General features: G+C 46.3%; 1 protein-coding gene across 7 annotated transcripts in view; it reads right to left on the minus strand.

Moving 5' to 3' along the window:
- The window catches only part of LOC145355077 (neuronal-specific septin-3-like), a 392,555-nt gene that overhangs the window by 61,686 nt on the left and 309,034 nt on the right, over nucleotides 1-21,835 (minus strand). For all 7 annotated transcript variants that reach the window (XM_080206915.1, XM_080206917.1, XM_080206919.1 and 4 more), the window contains one exon: nucleotides 346-427. In XM_080206915.1, coding sequence (XP_080063041.1) covers nucleotides 346-427 — 82 coding nt within the window. The remainder of the gene's footprint in view (nucleotides 1-345; nucleotides 428-21,835) is intronic.

Raw genomic sequence — 21,835 nt, forward strand, 5'->3', positions numbered from 1 at the left:
AGGCAAATCCAACAGGATGGCACAGTGGTTAGCACTGCTGCCTCACAGCGCCAGGGACCTGGGTTCCACTCCCGGCTTGGGTCACCGTCTGTGTGGAGTCTGCACATTCTCCCCATGTCTGCATGGGTTTCCTCCGGGTGCCTCCTACAACCAAGATGCCAATTAGTCTGATTGGCCATGCTAAATTGCCCCTGAGTGTCAGGGGGGCTAAGACTATAAAAATGAGCGGTAACAGGACCGGGGTGCGATTATGGTCGGTGCTGACTCAATAGGCCAAATGGCCTCCTTCTGCACTGTAGGGATTCGATGAGAAACTTGGGGTCTTGACAGAAACAGTTAACGTACCAGTTTTCATTGTTTATCTGATCGCCAAATCCTGGGGTGTCGATGACAGTCAGGTTCATTTTTACTCCTTTTTCTTCAATAACTGGAAGAAAGATATTAAAAAAAGTCACATCAGGAAGATCAGGAGGTTGGAACACAACAGCTCAGGGAGGGTAGAAATAGCAGAACGTGTAGTGGAGAAATGCAGTTTTTTTTATGCAAACTCAATAATATCACACACAATATGATCATGCATATCCCCATGGTTCCAGCTTCTTAGCTGCAAAATCAATAGTTCAGAAGAATTAATGAATTTTTTTTATAGCAACAAAATCATCGGTCCAGGTTTTGCTGGGGTGATGATGCAGAGAAACTGTCAGCATTCATCATAAAAGTAGGGAAGTGTTGTTGCAATTGTATAGGGAGTCGGCGAAACCACGGCCTGGATTTTACCGGCATGCCCATCCTGCTTCCAGGGACCTCAGGTGGGATCGTACGAATCTCGGATGGACGTGCTGGTACAATTCCATCCCACATCTGGAATATTGGCTGGAATTTTCCCATTCCACCTGCCACGGGAACCAGAGGGGGCAAGGGCTGGACCATGGAAGAGTCCATTGACCTCGGGCAGGATTTTCTGGTTTTGGGATGAACGAGGCCCACTGTGTCCACTATTGCCTTCCTTATTTGAGGAAGGGTGTGGTGGCATTGGAGCAGTTCCAAGGAGGTTCACCAGATTGATTCCGGGCATGAGGGGGTTGACATATGAGGAGAGATTAAACAGCTTGGGCTTATACTCACTGGAGTTTAGAAGGATGCGAGGGGATCTGATTGAGGGATATAAAATACTAAAATGGACTGCTAACTTTAATGTTGACCAAATGTTTCCTCTTATGGGGCAATCTCGAACAAGAGGTCACAGGTGTAGGTTGAGAGGCGGTAGGTTTAAAACTGAGATGGGGAGGAACTACTTCTCACAGAGGGTGCTGAATTTATGGAACTCACTGCCCCATAACACAGTGAAATCTGAATCATTAAATGGTAGTAGGTAGGAGATAGATATATTTCTGATAAAAATGAGTTAAAGGGATAAGGGAAATGGGTATGGAGATGGATTTGAGACAAGGGAGAGATCAGGCATGATCTGATTGAATGGCGGAGCAGGCTCGAAGGGCTGAATTTGCCTACTTTTGCTCCTAATTCCGATATTATTATCAACTTTACTCCACTGAAACTGACAGCAACTTAAGGAAGTCTGACAGCATCTGTGGAGAAAGAATAGAGCCAACGCTACAAGTCTAAATGACCCTTTGGACGAAAGGTTATCTAGACTCGTAACACTGTCTCTGTTCTCTCCCCACAGATGCTATCAGATCTGCTGAGATTTTCCAGCATTTTCTGTTTTTGTTTCAGATTCCAGCATCTGCAGGATTTTGCTTTTAGCAACTCATGGAGTCTGTTTGTGTGCAGGTAAACACAGAAAACCAGATGTTTCTGGCAGTGAATCTTCACTTGTTCATAAGCTGCACATTCAAAGTGCCCACAAATTTGCAACCTCCATTGTCATCAAGATTTAATGAGAACTTTCACTCTCTTACAGTCAAAAGACTTGAAAAGTGTTATACCTTGTTGCATGATGTGTAATTGGATTTTAAGCAGCGTAACAACTTCATATTAACTTATAAACATCCTCAGTGGCATGGGAAAGCTAATTTTCCATTTCTGGAATGTCTCCATAATGATATTTTCAGAAACATATACGGTTATCTGTGAGAGAGAGGTTGGGTGCTGAGGAACAGAACTCTTTTCCCACTTTATTTTTATATTTTTCTGGGACATAGACATCGCTGGCTGGCCAGCATTTATTGTAAAAAGTCTGACAACACCAGGTTTTAGTCCAACCTATTTATTTGACAATATACTCACAAGCTTTCGGGGTTAGCCCCTTCGTCAGGTGAACTCTCCATTCACCTGATGAAGGGGCTAACCCCGAAAGCTTGTGAGTATATTATCAAATAAAAAGGTTGGACTAAAACCTGGTGTTGTCAGACTTTTTACTGTGTTTACGCCAGTCCAACGCCGGCATACCCACATCAGCATTTATTGCCCATCCCTAGTTGCCCGAGGGCAGTTGAGACTCAACCACATTCCTGTGGCTCTGGAGTTACATGTGGGCCATGATATGGAGATGCTGGCATTGGACTGGGGTGGGCACAGTAAGAGGTCTCACAACACCAGGTTAAAGTCCAACAGGTTTATTTGGAATCACGAGCTTTCAGAGTGCTGCTCCTTCAGGTGAGACCTGATGAACATTCCTGACCTCTCACCTGATGAAGGAACAGTGCCCCGAAAGCTCGTGATTCCAAATAAACCTGCTGGACTTTAACCTGGTGTTGTGAACCTTCTTACATGTAGGCCAGACCAGGTAAGGACAGCAGATTTCCTTCTCTACTGGACATTAATGAACCAGGTGAGTTTTTTTGACAATGGTTTCATGGTCATCAGTAGATTCTTAATTCCAGATTTTTTTAATTGAGTTCAACGGTTTCATTAAAGGGAAGTCGTGTCTGACAAATTTACTGGAGTTCTATGAGGATGTGTCTAGGGCGGTGGATAGAGGAGAGCCGGTGGATGTGGTCTTTCTGGATTTTCAGAAGGCGTTTGACAAAGTACCTCACAAGAGGTTATTGCAGAAGGTCGAGGGACATGGAGTTGGGGGTAGGATGTTAGCGTGGATAGAGGATTGGTTGTCAAATAGGAGGCAGAGAGTGGGGGTCAACGGGTGCTATTCGGATTGGTGGATGGTGACTAGTGGAGTGCCCCAGGGGTCGGTGCTGGGGCCTCAGCTTTTTACCATTTATGTAGATGATCTGGAGGAGGGAACTGAGTGTAGGGTGTCGAAATTTGCTGATGACACCAAGATTGGGGGAACGGCAAATTGTGCGGAGGGTGTGGAGAGTCTGCAGAAGGATCTAGATAGGCTGGGCGAATGGGCCAGGAAATGGCAAATGGAATTTAATGTTGGCAAGTGTGAGGTGGTCCACTTTGGTAGGAAGAATGGTAGGAAGGACTATTACTTACGGGGAGAAAAACTGCAGCAGGCGACGGTGCAGAGGGACCTCGGGGTCCTTGTGCATGAGTCGCAAAAACCCAGCTTGCAGGTGCAGCAGGTGGTCAGGAAGGCGAATGGGATGCTGGCCTTCATAGTGAGGGGGATTGAATATAAAAGTAGGGAGGTCTTGCTGCAGCTGTATAGGGCATTGGTGAGGCTGCAGCTGGAGTACTGTGTGCAGTTTTGGGCGCTGCACCTGCGCAAAGATATTTTGGCCTTGGAGGGAGTGCAGAGGAGGTTTACTAGGCTGATACCGGAGTTGAGGGGGTTGAGCTATGAGGAGAGGCTGAATAAACTCGGCTTGTACTCGTTAGAGTTTAGAAGAATGAGGGGAGATCTCATTGAGACGTATAAGATGATGAATGGGATGGATAGGATAGAGGTGGAGAGACTCTTCCCGCTCAAAAAAGACAGTAGGACTAGGGGGCACAGCCTCAAGATAAAGGGGGGGCAGTTTAGAACGGAGTTGAGGAGGAACTTCTTCACTCAAAGGGTGGTGAATCTCTGGAATTCTCTGCCCGTTGAAGTGGTGGAGGCTGCCTCGCTAAATATTTTTAAGACGCGGGTTGACGGGTTTTTGATAACAGAGGGGATTAAGGGTTATGGGGAGAGGGCGGGAAAGTGGAACTGAGCCGCGACAGATCAGCCATGATCTTGTTGAATGGCGGGGCAGGCTCGAAGGGCTAGATGGCCTACTCCTGCTCCTATTTCTAATGTTCTTCTGTTCTTATGTTCTTAAATTCAATCCTGCTGTAGCAGGATTCGGAACCCAGGCCCCCAAAATGTTAGCTGAGTTTCCAGATTAATAGTCTAGCGATAACACCACTAGACCATCACCTCTCCACTTTGACCGCCTTGTGTCAGCCTGCTTGAATCCAGCACAGTTAGCTTCAATGTTTGTTAAAACTTGGCCTGCTCAGTCCGAACCCATCCACAGAAGAGCACCCACTATCACATCACAGCAACAGTTTTCCATAATGATCTGTGGCTTCAATTAATGGCACTGTCAGATTAATTACTCCTTTAGGTGCTGCTCTGTACCTAAGGGCTACCCTCATTAAAAACTAATTTCGAGTCACAGCCATTACGACAGCAATTAGAGGAGAATTATCCCATCACTCAGGGCTTGTCCTTCCTTATCAGTCGGAGTTGGATTCTGGTTCAGTTATCTGAACAAACAGCCCAGGGTTTAATCCACATCATTCAACCACGGTTCGTCCAGCCCCTGCACCACCCCCACCAACTCCAGGTTTTTTCAGTACTGTTGCATTTCTAGAATTAATTAAATCCTTAAAAAGACTTAAACTGACAGCGAGCTGTCAGGTCGCTGCAGAAAGGTCGAAGAATGCGCGAGGATAATTTCCTGACAGAATCAATCTTTACCTCAACCATTACGCAGAGTATTTCCAAGAAGAATCATAGAATCCCAACAGTGCAAAAGGAGGCCATTCAGCCCATTGAGCTTGCACCGACAACAATCCTATGCAGGCTCTGTCCCTGTGACTCCATACATCTACCCTGCTAATCCCCCTGACACTAAGGAGAAATTTACAATGGCCAATCCACCTAACACACACCTTTGGACTGTGGGAGGAAACCAGATCACCCGGAGGAAATCCAAGGAGGGAGAACGTGCAGACTTCATACCGTCACCCAAGCTGGGAATCAAACCCGGATCCCTGGCACTATGAGGCGACAGTGCTAAACACTGTGCCACTCTGCGTGGCGAAGGTTTGATCTGGTCAGACCACACAATAAATGACCATTGCAATGATAACTGATTGTTAATCACTGGCGCTCACCTATCCCTATGCTTTCTCTGGGTTTGGCTATTCGAACAAACTCCATACCGGCATCCCATTATCCACCTTCAAGAAACATAAAGCTCATCCAAAACTCTGCCAACCGCGGCCTAACTTGCATCAAACTCTGTTCACTCATCACGCCTGTGCTTGCTAAATGTACAATGTTTTTAAATTTTATTTATTAGTCACAAGTAAGGCTTACATTAACACTGCAATTAAGTTACTGTGAAATTCCCCTAGCTGTCACATACTGGCACCTGTTCGGGTCAATGCACACCTTTTGACTGTGGGAGGAAACAGCGACAGCCAGAGGAAACCCATGCAGACACGGGGACAACGTACAATCTCCACACGGACAGTGACCCAAGCCGGGAACTGAACCCGAGTTCCTGGCGCTGTGAGGCAGCAGTGCTATCAATTGTGCCACCATGCCACCTGTAACGTGTAATGGGAGACACGGTGACAGAGGTGGGGTCTTCCAGTCCTGCCACTGTCTACGGCGTTCTGCGTGGCTCACCCGGAGGGACTGGAAGATTCTGCTGGCGGGATGGGCTGGAAAACCTGACTGAGTATTTGACGTTCATTTTACAATTGTCACAACATTGATGTTCTTATGGTTCAGATTGAATCATTATAATGCTCTTGGGATAAGATTCAAGGCAATGTCATACAGATCTTCAACACAAAATGATGCAGGAACATCAGACTTTTGAATGGGCTGACCATATATCAAGCTGGTCTTTCTCTACATCCGAGTTATGACTGTAACACTACATTCTGCACCATCTCCTTTCCTTCTCCCTAATGTACTCTATGAATGGTATGCTTTGTCTGTACAGCTTATTTATTTATTCATGTCACAAGTAGGCTTACATTAATGCTACAATGAAGTTACTGTGAAAATCCCCGCGTTGCCACACTCCGGCACCTGTTCGGGTACACTGATGGAGAATTTAGCACCGAGCCAGCGCGTCTTTTAGACTGTGGGAGGGAACTGAAGCTCCTGGAGGAAACCCACGCAGACACAGGGAGAACGTGCAGACTGCGCACAGACAGTGAACCAAGCCAGGAATCGAACTCGGATCTCTGGTGCTGTGAGGCAGCCACTGCGCAAGAAGCAATACTTTTCATTGTATACTAACACATGAGACAATAACGAATCAATCTAATCAAATCAAGGAAAAAACTGCTAGATCTGACTTGGTGGAAGCGCAGCAACTGAATCCTGGGCATGTGCTGTGGTTCTGAGCAATGACAAGTAAGATTCCACTCTTGTCACATCTGCACTTGTACAGCAGCTAAAATGTAAATCTCCTGATATGAACAAGAAGGCTGACTTTTGGTAGTTATCCAACTGGTGTGTTAGATCATCTGGTAACACTTCCAGATGTTGCGGAACCATAGTGATTGAACACCACTGCAATGTGAACACACATGAGAAAACTTAGGCAAATGCCTGGAAGCATATTATAAAATTATAGAACCCCTACAATGCAGAAGGAGGCCATTCAGCCCATCGAGTCTGCACCAATTCTCCGAGACAGAATCTTACCCAGGTCCATACCCCTCCCTCTCCTCCCTGCCCTGCCCCCTCCCACCCAGCCTGTAACCTCACACATTTACTCCACTAATTCCCCTAACCTATACACCTAAGGGGCAATTTAGCATGGCCAATCTACCTAACCTACCATTTTTGGAGTGTGGGAGGAAACTGGAGCACCCTGAGGAAACCCATGCAGACACAGGGAGAACGTGCAAACTCTGCACAGAGAGTCACCCAAGCTGGGAATTGAACCTGGGTCCCTGACAGTGTAAGGCAGCAGTGCTAAGCATTTGGCCTCTTTTGAAAATTTGCATAAGAAATTAATTCTACCATTGATCAAATCTCTGGGGGAAAGGAGGACAGGCTGAATGAATGAACTGTGCAGTTAACATCATGCACTCAGAATCGAAATTCAGAATATCTGTTATCAAAAGAGTCTGGTCTGTGAGCTTTGGCATCATAACTCCAGCCATAACTATTTTCCTTAGGAACTTTAGCACGCTCATTAGCAATGTATGGATGCATTGTGCCCTCAGTAAGAGCAGGGTAACACAAAGTAAGGTATCAGTTGTGTCATCTGGGGAGGCGACGGCCTGGTGATATCATCGCTAGACTAGTAATCCAGAAACTCAGCTAATATTCTGGGGACTGAGGTTCGAATCCCACCCCGGCAGATGATGGAATTTGAATTCAATAAAAGATATCTGGAATTAAGAAGCTACTGATGACCACAAAACCACTGTGGATTGTTGGGGAAAACCCATCTGGTTCACTCATGTACTTTAGGGAAGGAAATCTGCTATCCTTACTGGTCTGACTGACACGTGATTCCAGAGACACAGCAATATGATTGCGTCTACTGCCTTCTGGCAACTAAGGACAGGCAATAAATGCTGGCCAGCCAGCAAAGCCCATGTCCATTGAATGGATAAAAGAAATCAGAACCACTCAGACTGGTGTCAAGAGGTCTCGAGATCCATATCCAGGTATACCTCAGGAAATGATTTCACTTCCTGCCTCCAAAGATGAGTGGTCAATGGCACACATGTGCCAGCGGTGGCAGTGGCAATGAGGCCCATTATTTTATTCAGTTGCCAAGGAAGCCAAGCCCTTGTACAGAGATCTCTGTGGATCATGGAAGATTCACGCCCAGAATGATCCCAATTCAGGCGCAGCCTTTGCCATCTTCAGTGGGTAAAAACCTTCCACATGCATCCCTGCTGGATTTGCCTCAATTTGCAAAATGGGACAATCATAGGATCTCGCTGTGTGCTAAATGGTTGCTGGGTGTCCTACATTATAAGAGGAGTCTACTCTTCAAAACTTACCTCATTGGCTTGTAAGGTGCTTTGGGACATCCAAAGACTGCAGGAGATACTTTAGGAATTAGAACCACTTTTCTCCCCCCCTTCCAAATATGACTCAGCAGGAACAGAGATTGTAATTACCTCAACCAGGCCCAGGAGGTGGGCCTCTTGGAGTATGAGCTCCCTGATTGAAGTAAAGGCTGCCTGCCCAATCAGGGAATCTCACCTATGTACATATATATATAGAGGAGTGTCAGGGTGACACAGTGAGGGGCGGCACAGTGACACAGTGGTTAGCACTGCTACCTCACAGCACCATGGAACCAGGTTCGATTCCAGCTTGGGTCGCTGTCTATGTGGAGTTTGCACATTCTCCCCATGTTTGCGTGGGTTTCTTCCGCGTGCTCCCATTCCCTCTCACAGTCTGAAAGATGTGCTGGTTTGGTGGATTGGTCATGCTAAATTCTCCCTCAGTGTGCTTGAACAGGTGCCGGAGTGTGGCGACTAGGGCATTTTCACAGTAACTTCATTGCAGCGTTAATGTAAAACTACTTGTGACTAATAAATAAATAAACTTTAAACTACTGACTTTGTACCTGAAGTGCTCTTAAGAGCAGGGATAAGTTTGGAAATAAAGGCAATCTGGTGAAGGGACATCGGCCTCTGGGGAGTTATTTTGAAAATGGAATCATCAAATTTATTGCTGCAAAAATATTCTTGGCTGCCAAAGTGCCAATTCTAGGACCACAGGTTGTGGTCGCAACTGAAACAGACTTGAAAATTCTAGAAGTGCAGCTGCCCCTTTAAGAGTTTAACATCCCCTCACCCCTCCCTCTGTCTCTTTTTGGGGTCATGGGACCCAGCAAGACAGCTGTATCGAGGGGGCGGGGGTGTGGTGGTTATCAGAGCATTGGCTGGGGCTTGTATTTAACAAATTAGTTGCTTGCCCTTCTTGGCTCTCTGCTACAACTCAAGGGAAGACCAGATAAGGCCAGAAGAGCATCAGCGTGGGAAGCTGTGAAAGAATCCAGAACTTCGCCCTCCCCGGCCGCTACCCACCCCTCCACCAGTGTGACAGTGACGGAAATGAGTGATGCAGAACAGACACCCTCCAACCCTCAATCTCAACAGCCAGAGCTGCCTGATTCAGATTCCTTTCTCGCACTGTGTAAGCTCCACTCCCGCTGTGGCATTATATTACACACGCGTGCATCAGTTATTTATGTGAAATGCCAAAATAAACCACAGATCTAACGGTGCCATGTACACAGATGATGCCTGGATCTTTAGGTTGTAACCATCAGGAAAGAATTTAATCATTCGTGGGGCATGGGCGTTGCTGGCTGGGCCAGCATTTGTTGCCCATCCCTATTGCCCTTGGAGGGCAGTGGAGAGTCAATCATGTCGCTGTGGCTCTGGTGTCACATGTAGGCCAGCCCTGGTAAAGATGGCAGATTTCCTTCCCTAAAGGACATTAGATGGAACGACTGCAGGGGGCTGTTTCTTCTAGGAAAGCGTGAGCTGCTGGGGCAGATGGCAAAATATGCTGACTTCTTTTATTCATTCATGGGACATGGGTGTCGCTGGCTGGCCAGCATTTATTGCCAAAAGGCAGTTGAGAGTCAACTACATTATTGTGGCTCTGGAGTCAGAATGCTTGACATATGAGGAGTGTCTGAGGACTCAGGGTCTGTACTCATTGGAATTTAGAAAGATGAGGCGGGGGGATCTCATTGAAACTTACAGAAAGGCCTGGATAGAGTGGATGTGGAGAAGAGGGTTTCCATTCATACACGAGGCTAGGATCTGGGGGCACAGTAAAAGGAGGTCAGGCCAGATTTTCTGGCAATCAACAATGGTTTCATGGTCATTAGTAGATTCTGAATTCCAGATACTTTTCATTGAATTCAAATTCCACCATCTGACATGGCGGGATTTGAACCTGGGTCCCTGGAACATTAATTGGATTAATACTCTAGCAAGAGTATCATTAGGCCATCGGCTCCCCATGTGGGAGTCTCTAAAACTAGAGGTCATAGAGTCATAAAGGTTTACAGCATGGAAACAGGCCCTTCGGCCCAACTTGTCCATGCTGCCATTTTTTTAAACCTCTAAGCTAAGCCCAACTGCCCACCACTGACCCATATGCCCCTATACCCATCTTACCCATGTAACTGCCTGAATGCTTTTTAAACAACAAAATTGTACCGGCCTCTACTATTATGTCTGGCAGCTTATTCCAGATACTCACCACCCTCTGTGTAAAAAAATGGCCCCTCTGGACAATTTTGTATCTCTCCCCCTCACCATAAACTTATGCCCTAGTTTTCGACTCTCCTACCTTTGGGAAAAGACATTGACCATCTAGCTGATCTATGTCCCTCATTATTTTATAGACCTCTACGAGTTCACCTCTAAACTTCTACGCTCCAGAGGAAAAAGTTCCAGTCTATCCAGCCTCTCTTTATAACTCAAACCATCATGTCCTGGGTGCATCCTAGTAAATCTTTTTTGCACTCTTTCTAATTTAATAATATTCTTTCAATAATAGCGTGACCAGAAGTGTACACAGTATTCCAAGTGTGGCCTTACCAATGTCTTGTACAACTCCAACAAGACGTCCCAACTCCTGTATTCAATGTTCTGACTGATGAAACCAAGCCTGCCGAATGCCTTCTTCACCACTCTGTCCACCTGTGACTCCACTTTCAAGGAGCTATGAACCTGTACCCCGAGATCTCTTTGTTCTGTAACTCTCCCCAACGCCCTACCATTAATTGAGTAAATCCTGCCCTGGTTCAATCTACCAAAATGCATTACACTGCATTTATCTAAATTAAACTCCATCTGCCATTCGTCAGCCCACTGGCCCAATTGATCAAGATCCCATTTCAATCCGAGGGATTGATATAAGACGCGGTGCATCTTAGCCTCTGAGTTAGAAACTCTGGGTTCAAGTCTTGTTGACCACCGAAGGTGCCTTCATAATGCTATCACCATGTTTATTATTATTATGTTTATTATCAGAATCCTTCCAACACACCAATGGCAGGCAATAGAGCGGGTGAGATGCCTGGTCAGGCATGCTTGGTGCAGAGCGGCGCCCCTCAAGCGATAAGCATATGGCGACAGACCAGCGACCTGTTCCAGAAAAGATGTACCTTGGGGATAGATGAAAATCTGCCTTGTGCACCACTAGGGTGCGGGAAAGACAAAGAATGACAACAGCCAAAAGGAATTCAAGAGGAACTTCCTTACTCAGAGAATAGATGTACTACTGCAGGTTGAGGGCCATAGACATACACTGAAAGCTAGGTAACTACAAGAGGGGGAAGAGTTATCGAAACCATAGAATTCCTACAGTACAGAACGAGGCTATTCAGCCCATCAAGTCTGCACTGACATCATTCCCACCCAGGCCCTATCCCCTGTAACCCCATATATTTACCCCACTACTCCCTCTAAGCTACGCATTCCCGGAACACAAAGGGGCAATTTAGCAACAATGCACCTATCCCGCCCATCTTTGGACTGTGGGAGGAAACCTCCGCACACACGGGGAGAACGTGCAAACTCTGCAAAGACAGTGACCCAAGCCGGGAATTGAACACAGGTCCCTGCAGGCTGTGAGGCAGCAGTGCTGACAACTGTGCCACCGCGCCGCTCAAAAGGTTCAGGTGATGTTAGAGGAGGCTCATGTGATACATACGCAGCAGCTGGGCTGAATGGCCTGTCTTGGTGCTGTATTTTGGAGAGGCTGTTAACAGTAAAGTGGTTCCCAATCCGTGTGGTGAGTTCTTCAGCAAGCACAACTTTACAGCAGCTGTATTTACCTTATTAACTTGATGCAGTTCACTGGCGATAAACAGTGACACTTGAAAGATGTTTGTTTACAGGGAATCCCTCCAAGTGGTTGCTCGAGGGTGATTTCTCGATGCGGCCGTTCTTTATCTTTTAGTATTTCAAGATACTGTTTACTCAGCACACAACGAACCACAGAAATGAGAGAGAGAGAAAAATCCCGTTTGGCCACAACATAAAATTCAACTCAACATTCCCTGTTTCTCTGTCACATTCTGAAGGGGGGGGGGGGGGGGGTGGCGGTGGTGGGGAGATGGCGGTGGTGGGGAGATGGGGGAAGGGTGAGGGAAACCAGAAGGTTGGTGGCAGGACAATGCTGGATACTCATTCAGTCTCAGCTGCCAGTAACGGTACGTACAGGACTTGTGCAGTTCTTAACCACTAGACCCACTTCCCGCTGTTGGGCACTGTTACCCCACAGTTGTTTTTCATTGACTTGGAAAATATTGTCAAGTTCAGGGCCAGCATGCTGGCACAGTGGTTTGCACTGCTGCCTCACAATGCCAGGGACCAGGGTTTAATTCCTGGCTTGGATCACCATTTTGTGTGGAGTTTGCACATTCTCCCCACGTCTGCGTGGGTTTCTTCCAGGTGCTCTGGTTTCGTCCCACATTCCAAAGACGTGCTGGTTAGGTGAATTGGCCATGCTAAATTCTCCCTCAGTGTACCTGAACAGATGCCAGAATGTGGCAACTGGGGGATTTTTACAGTCACTTCATTGCAGTGTTAATGTAAGCCAACTTGTGACACAAATATATAAACCTAAAAAAAACTGATCCAAGTGGGAATATGAAGAAAGTGGCTGCCAGCCTCTGGAAAACAAAATGCCCCCCCCAAAGCATTCCTGTAAATGTAAGAACGTAGGATATTGGAGCAGAATTAGGCCATTTGGCCCATTAAATCTGCTCCACCATTTGATCATGGCTGATAGGTTTCTCAACCCCATTCTCCCGCTTTTTCCTGTAATCTTTAATCCCCTTACCAATCAAAAGTCTAGCTATCTGTGTCTTAAATACACTCAATGGCCTGACTTCCACAGCCCTCTGTGGCAATGAATTCCACAGATTCACCACTCTCCGAAGTTCCTCCTCATCTTGGTTCTAAAGGGTCATCCCTTTAGTCTGAGGCTGTGCCCTCGGATCCTAGTCTCTCCCACTAATGGAAACATCTTCCTCACATCCACTCTATCGGGGCCTTTCAGTATTCCGTAAGTTTCAATGAGATTCGCCCCTCATCATTCTAAACTCCATCGAGTACAGATCCGGAGTCCTCAGATGCTTCCCATACATCAAGCTTTTCATTCCCGGGATCATTCTCATGAACCTCCTCCGGATCCTCCATCTTTCCTTAGATATGGGGCCCAAAATCGCTCACAACTTTTCAAATTAGTCTGACCAGAGCCTTATAAATCCTCAGCGGTAAACCTTGCTTTAGTGTCTGAGTGCTTTCAAAATGAAAGCAAATCTTGCATTTTCCTTCCTAACTACCAACTCAACCTGCAAGTGAGGAGGTTTGTTCTGAGTCGTTGCAGGTGATGGGAGGGTCAATCAGTGGGGAAGGCTTGAGATAGGTCTAGGTCTTCTGGTAGTCACACAGAGGAGGGTTACAAAAAACCTTAACTAGAGTGATATTCTTGGACACCAGAGGTCCAAAGGAAAAGCATTCCTGTGATAGATAAGGGATAGATGTTGATAGCCTTAACTCCTGGCTGAAACAAGGAGGGATCGCTAACCAGACACCATTTTGAAATCATTGAAGCATTATGAAGCTGCACGCATCACAGTTACTCACTTCACTGGCGAGACAGGACTATTAATTAGAGTCATAGAAGTTTACAGCATGGAAACAGGCCCTTTGGCCCAATTTGTCCATGCTGCCCCTTTTTTTTAAACAACTAAATTGGTACCAATTGCCTACATTTAGTCCATATCCCACTATACCAACTTACCCATGTAACTGTCTAAATGCTTTTTAAAATACAAAATTGTACCCGCTTCTACTACTACTACCTCTGGCAGCTTGTTCCAGACGCTCACTATCCTCTGTGTGAATAAAATGCCCCTCTGGACCCTTTTGTATCTCTCCCCTCTCACCTTAAACCTATGCCCTTTAGTCTTAGACTCCCCTACCTTTGGGAAAAGATGTTGACTATCCAACTGACCTATGCCCCTCATTATTTTATAAACCCCTACAAGATCATCCCTAAGCCCCCCTGCGCACCAGGGAGAAGAGTCCCAGTCTATCCAGCCTCTCCTTATAACTCAAACCATCAAGTCCCAGTAGCATCCTAGTAAATCTTTCCTGCACTATTTCTAGTTTAGTAATATCCTTTCTATAATAGGGTGATGCAGTATGCCAAGTGTGGCCTTAACAATGCCTCGTACAACTTCAACAAGACATCCCAAATCCTGTATTCAATGTTCTGACTGATGAAACCAAACATGCCGAATGCCTTCTTCACCACTCTGTCTACCTGTGACTCCACTTTCAATTGATTCAATCAAAATCCTTTTTGAGCAACATTCATTTTCTGAATGTGCCTTCCCAAATGGAGTCAGGAGATATGATATTCTACCTTTCGATGATAGTCAAACTCTCAACAATTAAGTAGAGCGTGGTTTGAATTGCAGAACAATAGGTTCAGTCTGTAAGAAAAGCATCTCTCTGCACCGCATTTTGTACATGCATGCTATAGCTGAAGGGTTAATGAAATATCGCCCTCAGTGTTTTCCTTTACCCCCAACAGTTCGGTTTGTAGGAGCAATATGTCTGTTTCATTTTCCAAACAAGCCATCCATCTGTCTTCCCACTGAGGCTGATAATAATAGTACAGCAATGTAGAGAGTTTGTACTCAAGGTTCAGCCCACCCAGTATGGACCTGACACTGTCAAAGATCCACGGGACCACAGAATTCCCACCCATGCAGAAGGAGGCCATGCGGCCCATTGAGTCTGCACCGACTCTCCAACAAAGCAGTGTACCCAGGTCCAACCCCATTCCCCCCCTCCCCCTGCCGCACCTCCCGGCAGGGTTATCCCTGCATATTTATGCCGTGAATCCCCCTAACTTGCCCATCTATGATTTCTATGGGGCAATTTAACATGGCCAATCCACTTGCACATCTTTGGGCTCTAAGGGGCAATTTAGCCTGGCCAATCCTCCTAACCTGCACATCTTTGAACACTGAAGAGCAATATAGCATGGCCAATCCCCCTATCCTGCCCATCTTTGGACACTGAGGGGCAATTTAGCATGGCTAATCCATCTAACCTGCTCATCTTTGGACAGTGGGAGGAAACCGGAGCGCCTGGAGGAAACCCATGCAGACATATTTCACTTTTGACCCGAATGGTGAGAGTGACAATTTGCATCTTGTCACCCCAGTACAGGTTTGGGGCCAGATTCCAGAGCACAAAAGCAATGTCTTGACTCCTCAACTATTTCATTATCCCCCACAGTTCAGGAAGTGGCCACTCTGTCTATTGTGTCTGTGCTGGCTCTTTGAAGGTGCTGTGCAATTACTCACACTCCTGTGTTCCCTGATACTAAAGTCACAGTTTGGTTTTCCGAATTCCTGTGCCGCATGTTATGGTGTTCAGTAATTCACTAAAGATCAATAGCCTGTATGGAGTCTACATGTTCTCCCCGTCTCTGCATGGGTTTCCTCTGGCTGCTCCGGTTTCCTCCCACACTCCAAAGATGTGCGGGTTAGGTTGATTGGTCATGCTAAATTGCCCCTTAGTGTCAGGAGGCAAATACATGGGGTTATGGGGATAGGGCTTGGATGGGATTACTGTTGGTATGGACTGGATGGACCAAATGGCCTCCTTCTACACTGCAGGGATTCTATGTTCCAATGAAAAAATAAAGTTTATAACAGACAACAGCTGGAATTTTTACCGCCCTGCCCCCACAGGAATTGGAGTGGACAAGGGGATGGACCATGGAAAGGTCCATTGGTCTCAGGTGGGATTGTACAGTTTTGAGACAAGTGAGGCTGTAAGATCCTGCCCAACATGTCCTCCTGAAGCTCTTTGAGGGCTATTTTTTCATTATTCTGTGCAGCTACGAGTCAAAACTTGCCAGACTAGAGGATGCTGTGTAGAGCACGTTTAAAAGGGTGATTATTGTAAGAGAGGTTTTTTTTTGTTTTAAGGTTATGCACCACTGAGTTGTGAAACATGAAACGCTTTTGCACAATGTGACAACTCATTCTGACGCGGTGGAGAAACAGCATTGTGAGGACATGCCTGTTTAGTCACTGCTAGATTCTGCCTATTGTTGAAACTGAAGGCAGCGGCGCCGGTGAGTCAAAATAATTGAAGAGGTCACCTTATCTGGAGTCAGTTATGGCTTGACAACTTTCCGCTACATGCAGAGCGTGTATAAGCTCAGTCACGTTTCACTTAGCAACTTGGAGATCCCATCCTTACAGGAGAAGGGCTCCTTTTTCACAATAATATTATACCGGGACTCTGTCACTCAGCAGAACCTGCTGATAATGAAGTCAGTCTTCAAGTGTATACTCCGCATCCACCCCCAGGTCAACACCTCCTGACTTCAACCAAAACGCTGCCCCAAGGAAGGGTGGCTTTATAGTGATATTTGTGAAAAGATCTGGAATCTGGAGACTCTCTGCCTCAAATGGTTCGTGAGGCTGGGGAAACATTTGAAAATTTCCAAAACTGAGATCTCTGTTCTGCAATGGTGTCAAAGCTGAAGCCAACCAGGGCTGAAGGGTGAATTTGAGGTACAAGTTGTCCTAAGCAAAAACAATTCTCCAGTCTGACAAATGATGGTTTTGTTACCTGTCTGATCTAGTCAAATGGTGGAATAGGCTGAAGGGGTTGAATAAGACCATAAGATATAGGAGCAAAACCTCTGGGTGCTCCGGTTTTCTCCCACAGTGCAAAGGTATGCGTGTTGGGTGGATTCACTATGCTAAATTGCCCCTAAATGTCAAGCGGACTAACTGGAGTAAATGAATGGGATTATGGCGATAGGGCTTGGGTGGGATTGTGATTGGTGCAGACTCGATGGGCTGAATGGCCTCCTTCTACACTGTAGGATTCTACAACTAGATGATTTAGATGAAGCAACGTGAAGAAAACTGTCAGAACTTCTCTGTTTGATGGTAACTTCTAAAAAGCACTAACTGAGCACCAAACATTTCCAAAATCTCAGCTTACACACTGTAAGGTGTAAGTTTATACAGTTACCTTATGGCAAGCATCATTCTGCATTAGGGAAGGTGTGGAGGTACCCTGGAGAGGAATTCTCCTATCCTGGGACTAGGCCCCGTGGAAGCGGGCAGGAATTTGGAGTGTTCCCAGCTGTGGAAACATACCAAGTCTAACGGCTCCACCTCATTAGTTTTGCAATCATGTGATTTACGACATATTCTGTGGCCCGTTGGCACGCAATCCTTCATTCTATCCGAGCTGACTCCCCTATTTGATAAAGGGAGACCTCTTGAAAAGGGAGATGGATCCTCCAGGAACATTCTGAGGCTGGAAGATCCATTCTGAGGCTGGACCCCCTCCAAGACGCCGAATCTGGAAGGTGCATCTGCAGACGTTCACCCATGCACTGCCACGGTGTACCAGGCTCCAGAGGAGCTGGCAACCCCAGGCATTGTTCAGGTGAGTCTCAACATCTGCAAGCCAGGTGTGTTTTCTTCCCGCTGGTGCCGTGGAGGATTGGGAATAGGTGGTTGGATCTTCATCCCAGTGGGATGCAAATGAGATTCACAGCAGTCCCCAGTGGGGTTCCCCACCTGCTGAGGTAGTCGCCAGCAGGCAACCCACAGGAAACTCATGTTGGCGTAAAATGATTTTTTTTGGCTTCCTTCCAAATTCTTCCCCTCCCTCCACCATTCCCGTTGAACCCATCAGATGGAGGAACGGGAGAATCCCACCCCTAGTTTGAGGCGACATGAGGCTTGTGTTGCTTGATTTGCCAGTTGATTGGTCTCCTCCTGTTTCTCACCGGGACCTACAACATGTTAGACTTTGGCAAAAAAATTCCACGCATGTCGGCCATTAGTGCAGTTCCAGTGACTGTCCAGCAGGATGCGCAGTTTCAGACAGAGCGACGCAGAGCTAAGCTGAACAGACGGCTGAGATTTGACAAGATTCAATCTACCGGGGCAACGCAACCCTTAGCTTTTTCACTGATCCAGCCAGAAAGTTTCCTTCCCATTGCCCGAGAGGAAGTTCCGCGCATCCGCCCACCACATTCCCATCTGAAAACTCAACACTGGCATGTAATAAGTCATGATGTGGAGATGCTGGCATTGGACTGGGGTAAATACAGTAAGAAGTCTCACAACATCAGGTTAAAGTCCAACAGGTTTATTTGGTAGCAAAAGCCAGTAGCTTTCAGGCCTCTGACCCTTCGTCAGGTGAGTGGAGAGATAGAAAGACATACACTCAGTTTACAGAATACTGATTCGAATGCGAGCTTTTACAGCTAATAAAGTCTTAAAGGTGCAGATTAGCTGTAAAAACTCACATTCTAATCAGTATTCTGTAAACCGAGTATGTGTCTTTATATCCCGCGTCTGTGATCAGAACTCTCCACTCACCTGACGAAGGGCCAGAGCCCTGAAAGTTAGTGGCTTTTGCTACCAAATAAACCTGTTGGACTTTAACCTGGTGTTGTGAGACTTCTTGCTATGTAATAGGTCCTCAGAGGCAGAGGTCCCATCACCAAAATCCCTTTATTAAGTTTCAGTTAGCTGTCTACATGAGGAGCCCAAGAGGAACTGATGCTCCTGGTTATCTACAAAGCAAGAGGCTCCCTCATTGGCCTAGCAATTTGGCCCTTAACTAGTGAGTTCATACTTTAACAAGCCCACCTCAATTGCCTGATTAAAGTCATCAAAGTGGCACAACATATTTTCCTGTCTCTACAGCTGAGTTCCGTATAGTTCTGATCTTACTGGCAGGAGGTATTGTTCAACTGCTTTGAGATCGGAGCCTCCATTTTTCACGAGAGGATGCACACTGAGTTTAATTAAACAGATTAGAATTAAGTTCTTTGATGGAATTGTAACTGATGGCTCTTCGGAGCAAATGCTCTCCTACTTGGCTTTTGCAGAGCAAACGTAACAGATTGGAAATAATTCAAGTCATTGCTGCAACACTCGTTGGGTGTCCAGCTCAGTGCCTACTTATCCTGCAGTTGTGTACGTATGGACATAAGTGTAAGAAGCAGGAGCAGGCCTTTTCTATAGAATTATAGAGTCCCTACAGTCCAGAGGAGGCCATTTGGCCCATTGAGTCTTCACCGATCACAATATATCTTTTCAAGATTTTATTCTTACCTTTGGTGAGATTTTGATGGTTGTGATGTGTCAAGTCAAAAACATTGGCAATTACTGCCAATAGGAAGTCTTGCCAAATGGGAACAAAGACAGAAAGCAAAAAGTTCTTTGATATAAAAACAGAAAGCAAGAATGGATTTCCAGTTGCTAATTAACCCAAGTAACCCAACCCTCTGCCTTTTCCCCTTCGTCCTGAAAATCCTCTCCCCTCACCCTGTTGACTCCACTCCACCAGCCTTCCAGGCAAAGCTTCCCAGCGTGAAAAGGAATGCTCCATCGTATCACCTCTGACTTATTTGGCAGCCACCCTAAAACCCAAGTCCTCTGCTCACCGACCTTTCTGCCAAGGGGAACGCCTTCTCCTTCTTTACTGAGTCGAAAACATTCATGACACTGAGCGCCTACAGGATTCAGCCATTACTTACTCCTGTCAGAGAACTGGATGGGCAGGAAGTCTGGACAAACAGCGGAGGCTGGGAGGTTCGGTTACACAAAGACTCAGATTACACCATTTACAATTGGCATCAATGCCAAGTGATGAATGACTTGGACCCTGAGACAGTCTTATGAACCACGCCTCATAAACTCACGTGCTACCACGTGTAAGTGCACACGCGCTCATAAGCACAAAGCCAGTCAAAATGGAGATCAGAAAGCTGAAACTCATCTTCCTTATCATCCCCTTTGGTTTCAATGATTAAGGAGTGTGCAAAAACTGACATAAAGCATTGAATCTCTGCACGACACCACTCAACTCTGATGGATGCACGGGTTCCGAAATTCTACATGGAATCGACTGCGCTTCCACAATAAATCTGGCAGGAGATGGGTACAGCCCTTCGGGAGAGTTACTTTCCATTCTCGGAAATCTCTGTCATCCTCCGTTCCCAGTTATGGCAGGAACCATTGGACACCTGCAAAGATTCTGAGCCATCTACCATGGAATGTAACGCTAAGATTAAGAATTTATGGGGTTATTTTTATAGCCAGAATTAATAATAATAATATTGTTGGGGAGGGGTGCGGGGGGGGGGGGCGGAGTAGGAAGAGACATGGGAGGGAGGGAGGGAGAAAGGAGGTTGCAGTTGTAAGTCCCAGTGTGCTTTACAGGCTGTTCCACACTAAGATAAGAACAATCTGTGGCTGGGGGATCCGATGTCCTGACCACCTCTCAACCAACGTCACAAAAAATCAGTTACCTGGCTAATAACACAATGACGTTTTTTGGGAGCTTGCTGTGCGTAATTTGGCAGTGACATTTCTTGCATGACAACAAAGACTTCACTTCAAAAAACATTTGATCTTAAAACGCATTTGGATGTCTAGAGGCCTTGAAAGGCGCTACGGAAATGCAAGTCTTTCTACCATATTCAACTGTGGCAGTGTAGGGAAGATGATATATACACAAACAGGAATCATTTGTAGGCCTGTGTGGAAAGAGGGTTTGGGACTAAAGAACAGATCTTTCAAACAGCTGACACAAGCAGAATGGGCCAAATGTTCTGTCCCAATGCAGTAACTTCCTACACAGTTATTTTGCAGCGTATTATGGTCTGCATTTGTACACAGATGGAGAGGCTCTATCTGGTCCTCACGCAGTGAGGGTGATGGAGGGTGCATGGTAGTTTTCATTTGCGTGTCCATGCTTCTCAAAGTGACTGCATATGTTAAAGTGCAGCTGCCCTGGGTACAGATCTGACTTTTGCTTCTGTGCTGTCCAAAACACAACCTGTGCAGTTTACACCCAGTAGGAGAAGCTCTAACATTACCAGAGTTCTTTGGAGGGATAGGGCACCTTTTTGAAGAGGTAGAGTGCCCTTTTGAATCTGCTCTAGGGCCACCTTTCAGAGGTGCTCTTTGGGATTGGGCAGCACGGTGGCACAGTGGTTAGCACTGCTGCCTCACAGCGCCATGGACCCAGGATTCAATTCTGGCCTCAGGTACCTGTCTGTGTGGATTTGCACACTCTCCCTGTGTCTGTGTGGGTTTCCTCCGGGTGCTCCAGTTTCCTCCTACACTCCAAAGATGTGCAGGTTAGGTTGTTTGGCCGTGCTACATTGTATCTCAGTGTCAGGGGAATTAGGAGGGTAAATATGTGAGGTTACGGGGATAGGGCTTGGGTAGGCAATACAACGGGATATAGATAGGCTGGTATATTGGGCAGATAAATGGCAAATGGAGTTTAATCCTGATAAATGTGTGGTGATGCATTTTGGCAGACATAATGTAGGGGGGAGTTATATGATAAAGGGTAGACCTATAAAGAGTATAGAAACGCAGCGGGACCTGAGGGTGCAAGTGCACAAGTCTTTGAAGGCGGCAGGACAAGTGGAGAAGGTTGTAAAGAAAGCTTATGGTATGTTAGCCTTTATAGGAAGGGGTATAGAATATAAGAGCTGGAGTCTAATGTTGCAGTTGTATAGAACGTTGGTTAGGCCGCATTTGGAGTACTGCGTCCAGTTCTGGTCGCCTTACTACTGGAAAGACGTGGAGACCCTGGAGAGAGTGCAGAGGAGGTTTACCAGGATGCTGCCTGGTATGGAAGGACTGGGTTA

The sequence above is a fragment of the Carcharhinus amblyrhynchos genome, chromosome 18, assembly GCF_965287045.1.
Source record: "Carcharhinus amblyrhynchos chromosome 18, sCarAmb.v2.hapA, whole genome shotgun sequence".
Lineage (NCBI taxonomy): Eukaryota > Metazoa > Chordata > Chondrichthyes > Carcharhiniformes > Carcharhinidae > Carcharhinus > Carcharhinus amblyrhynchos.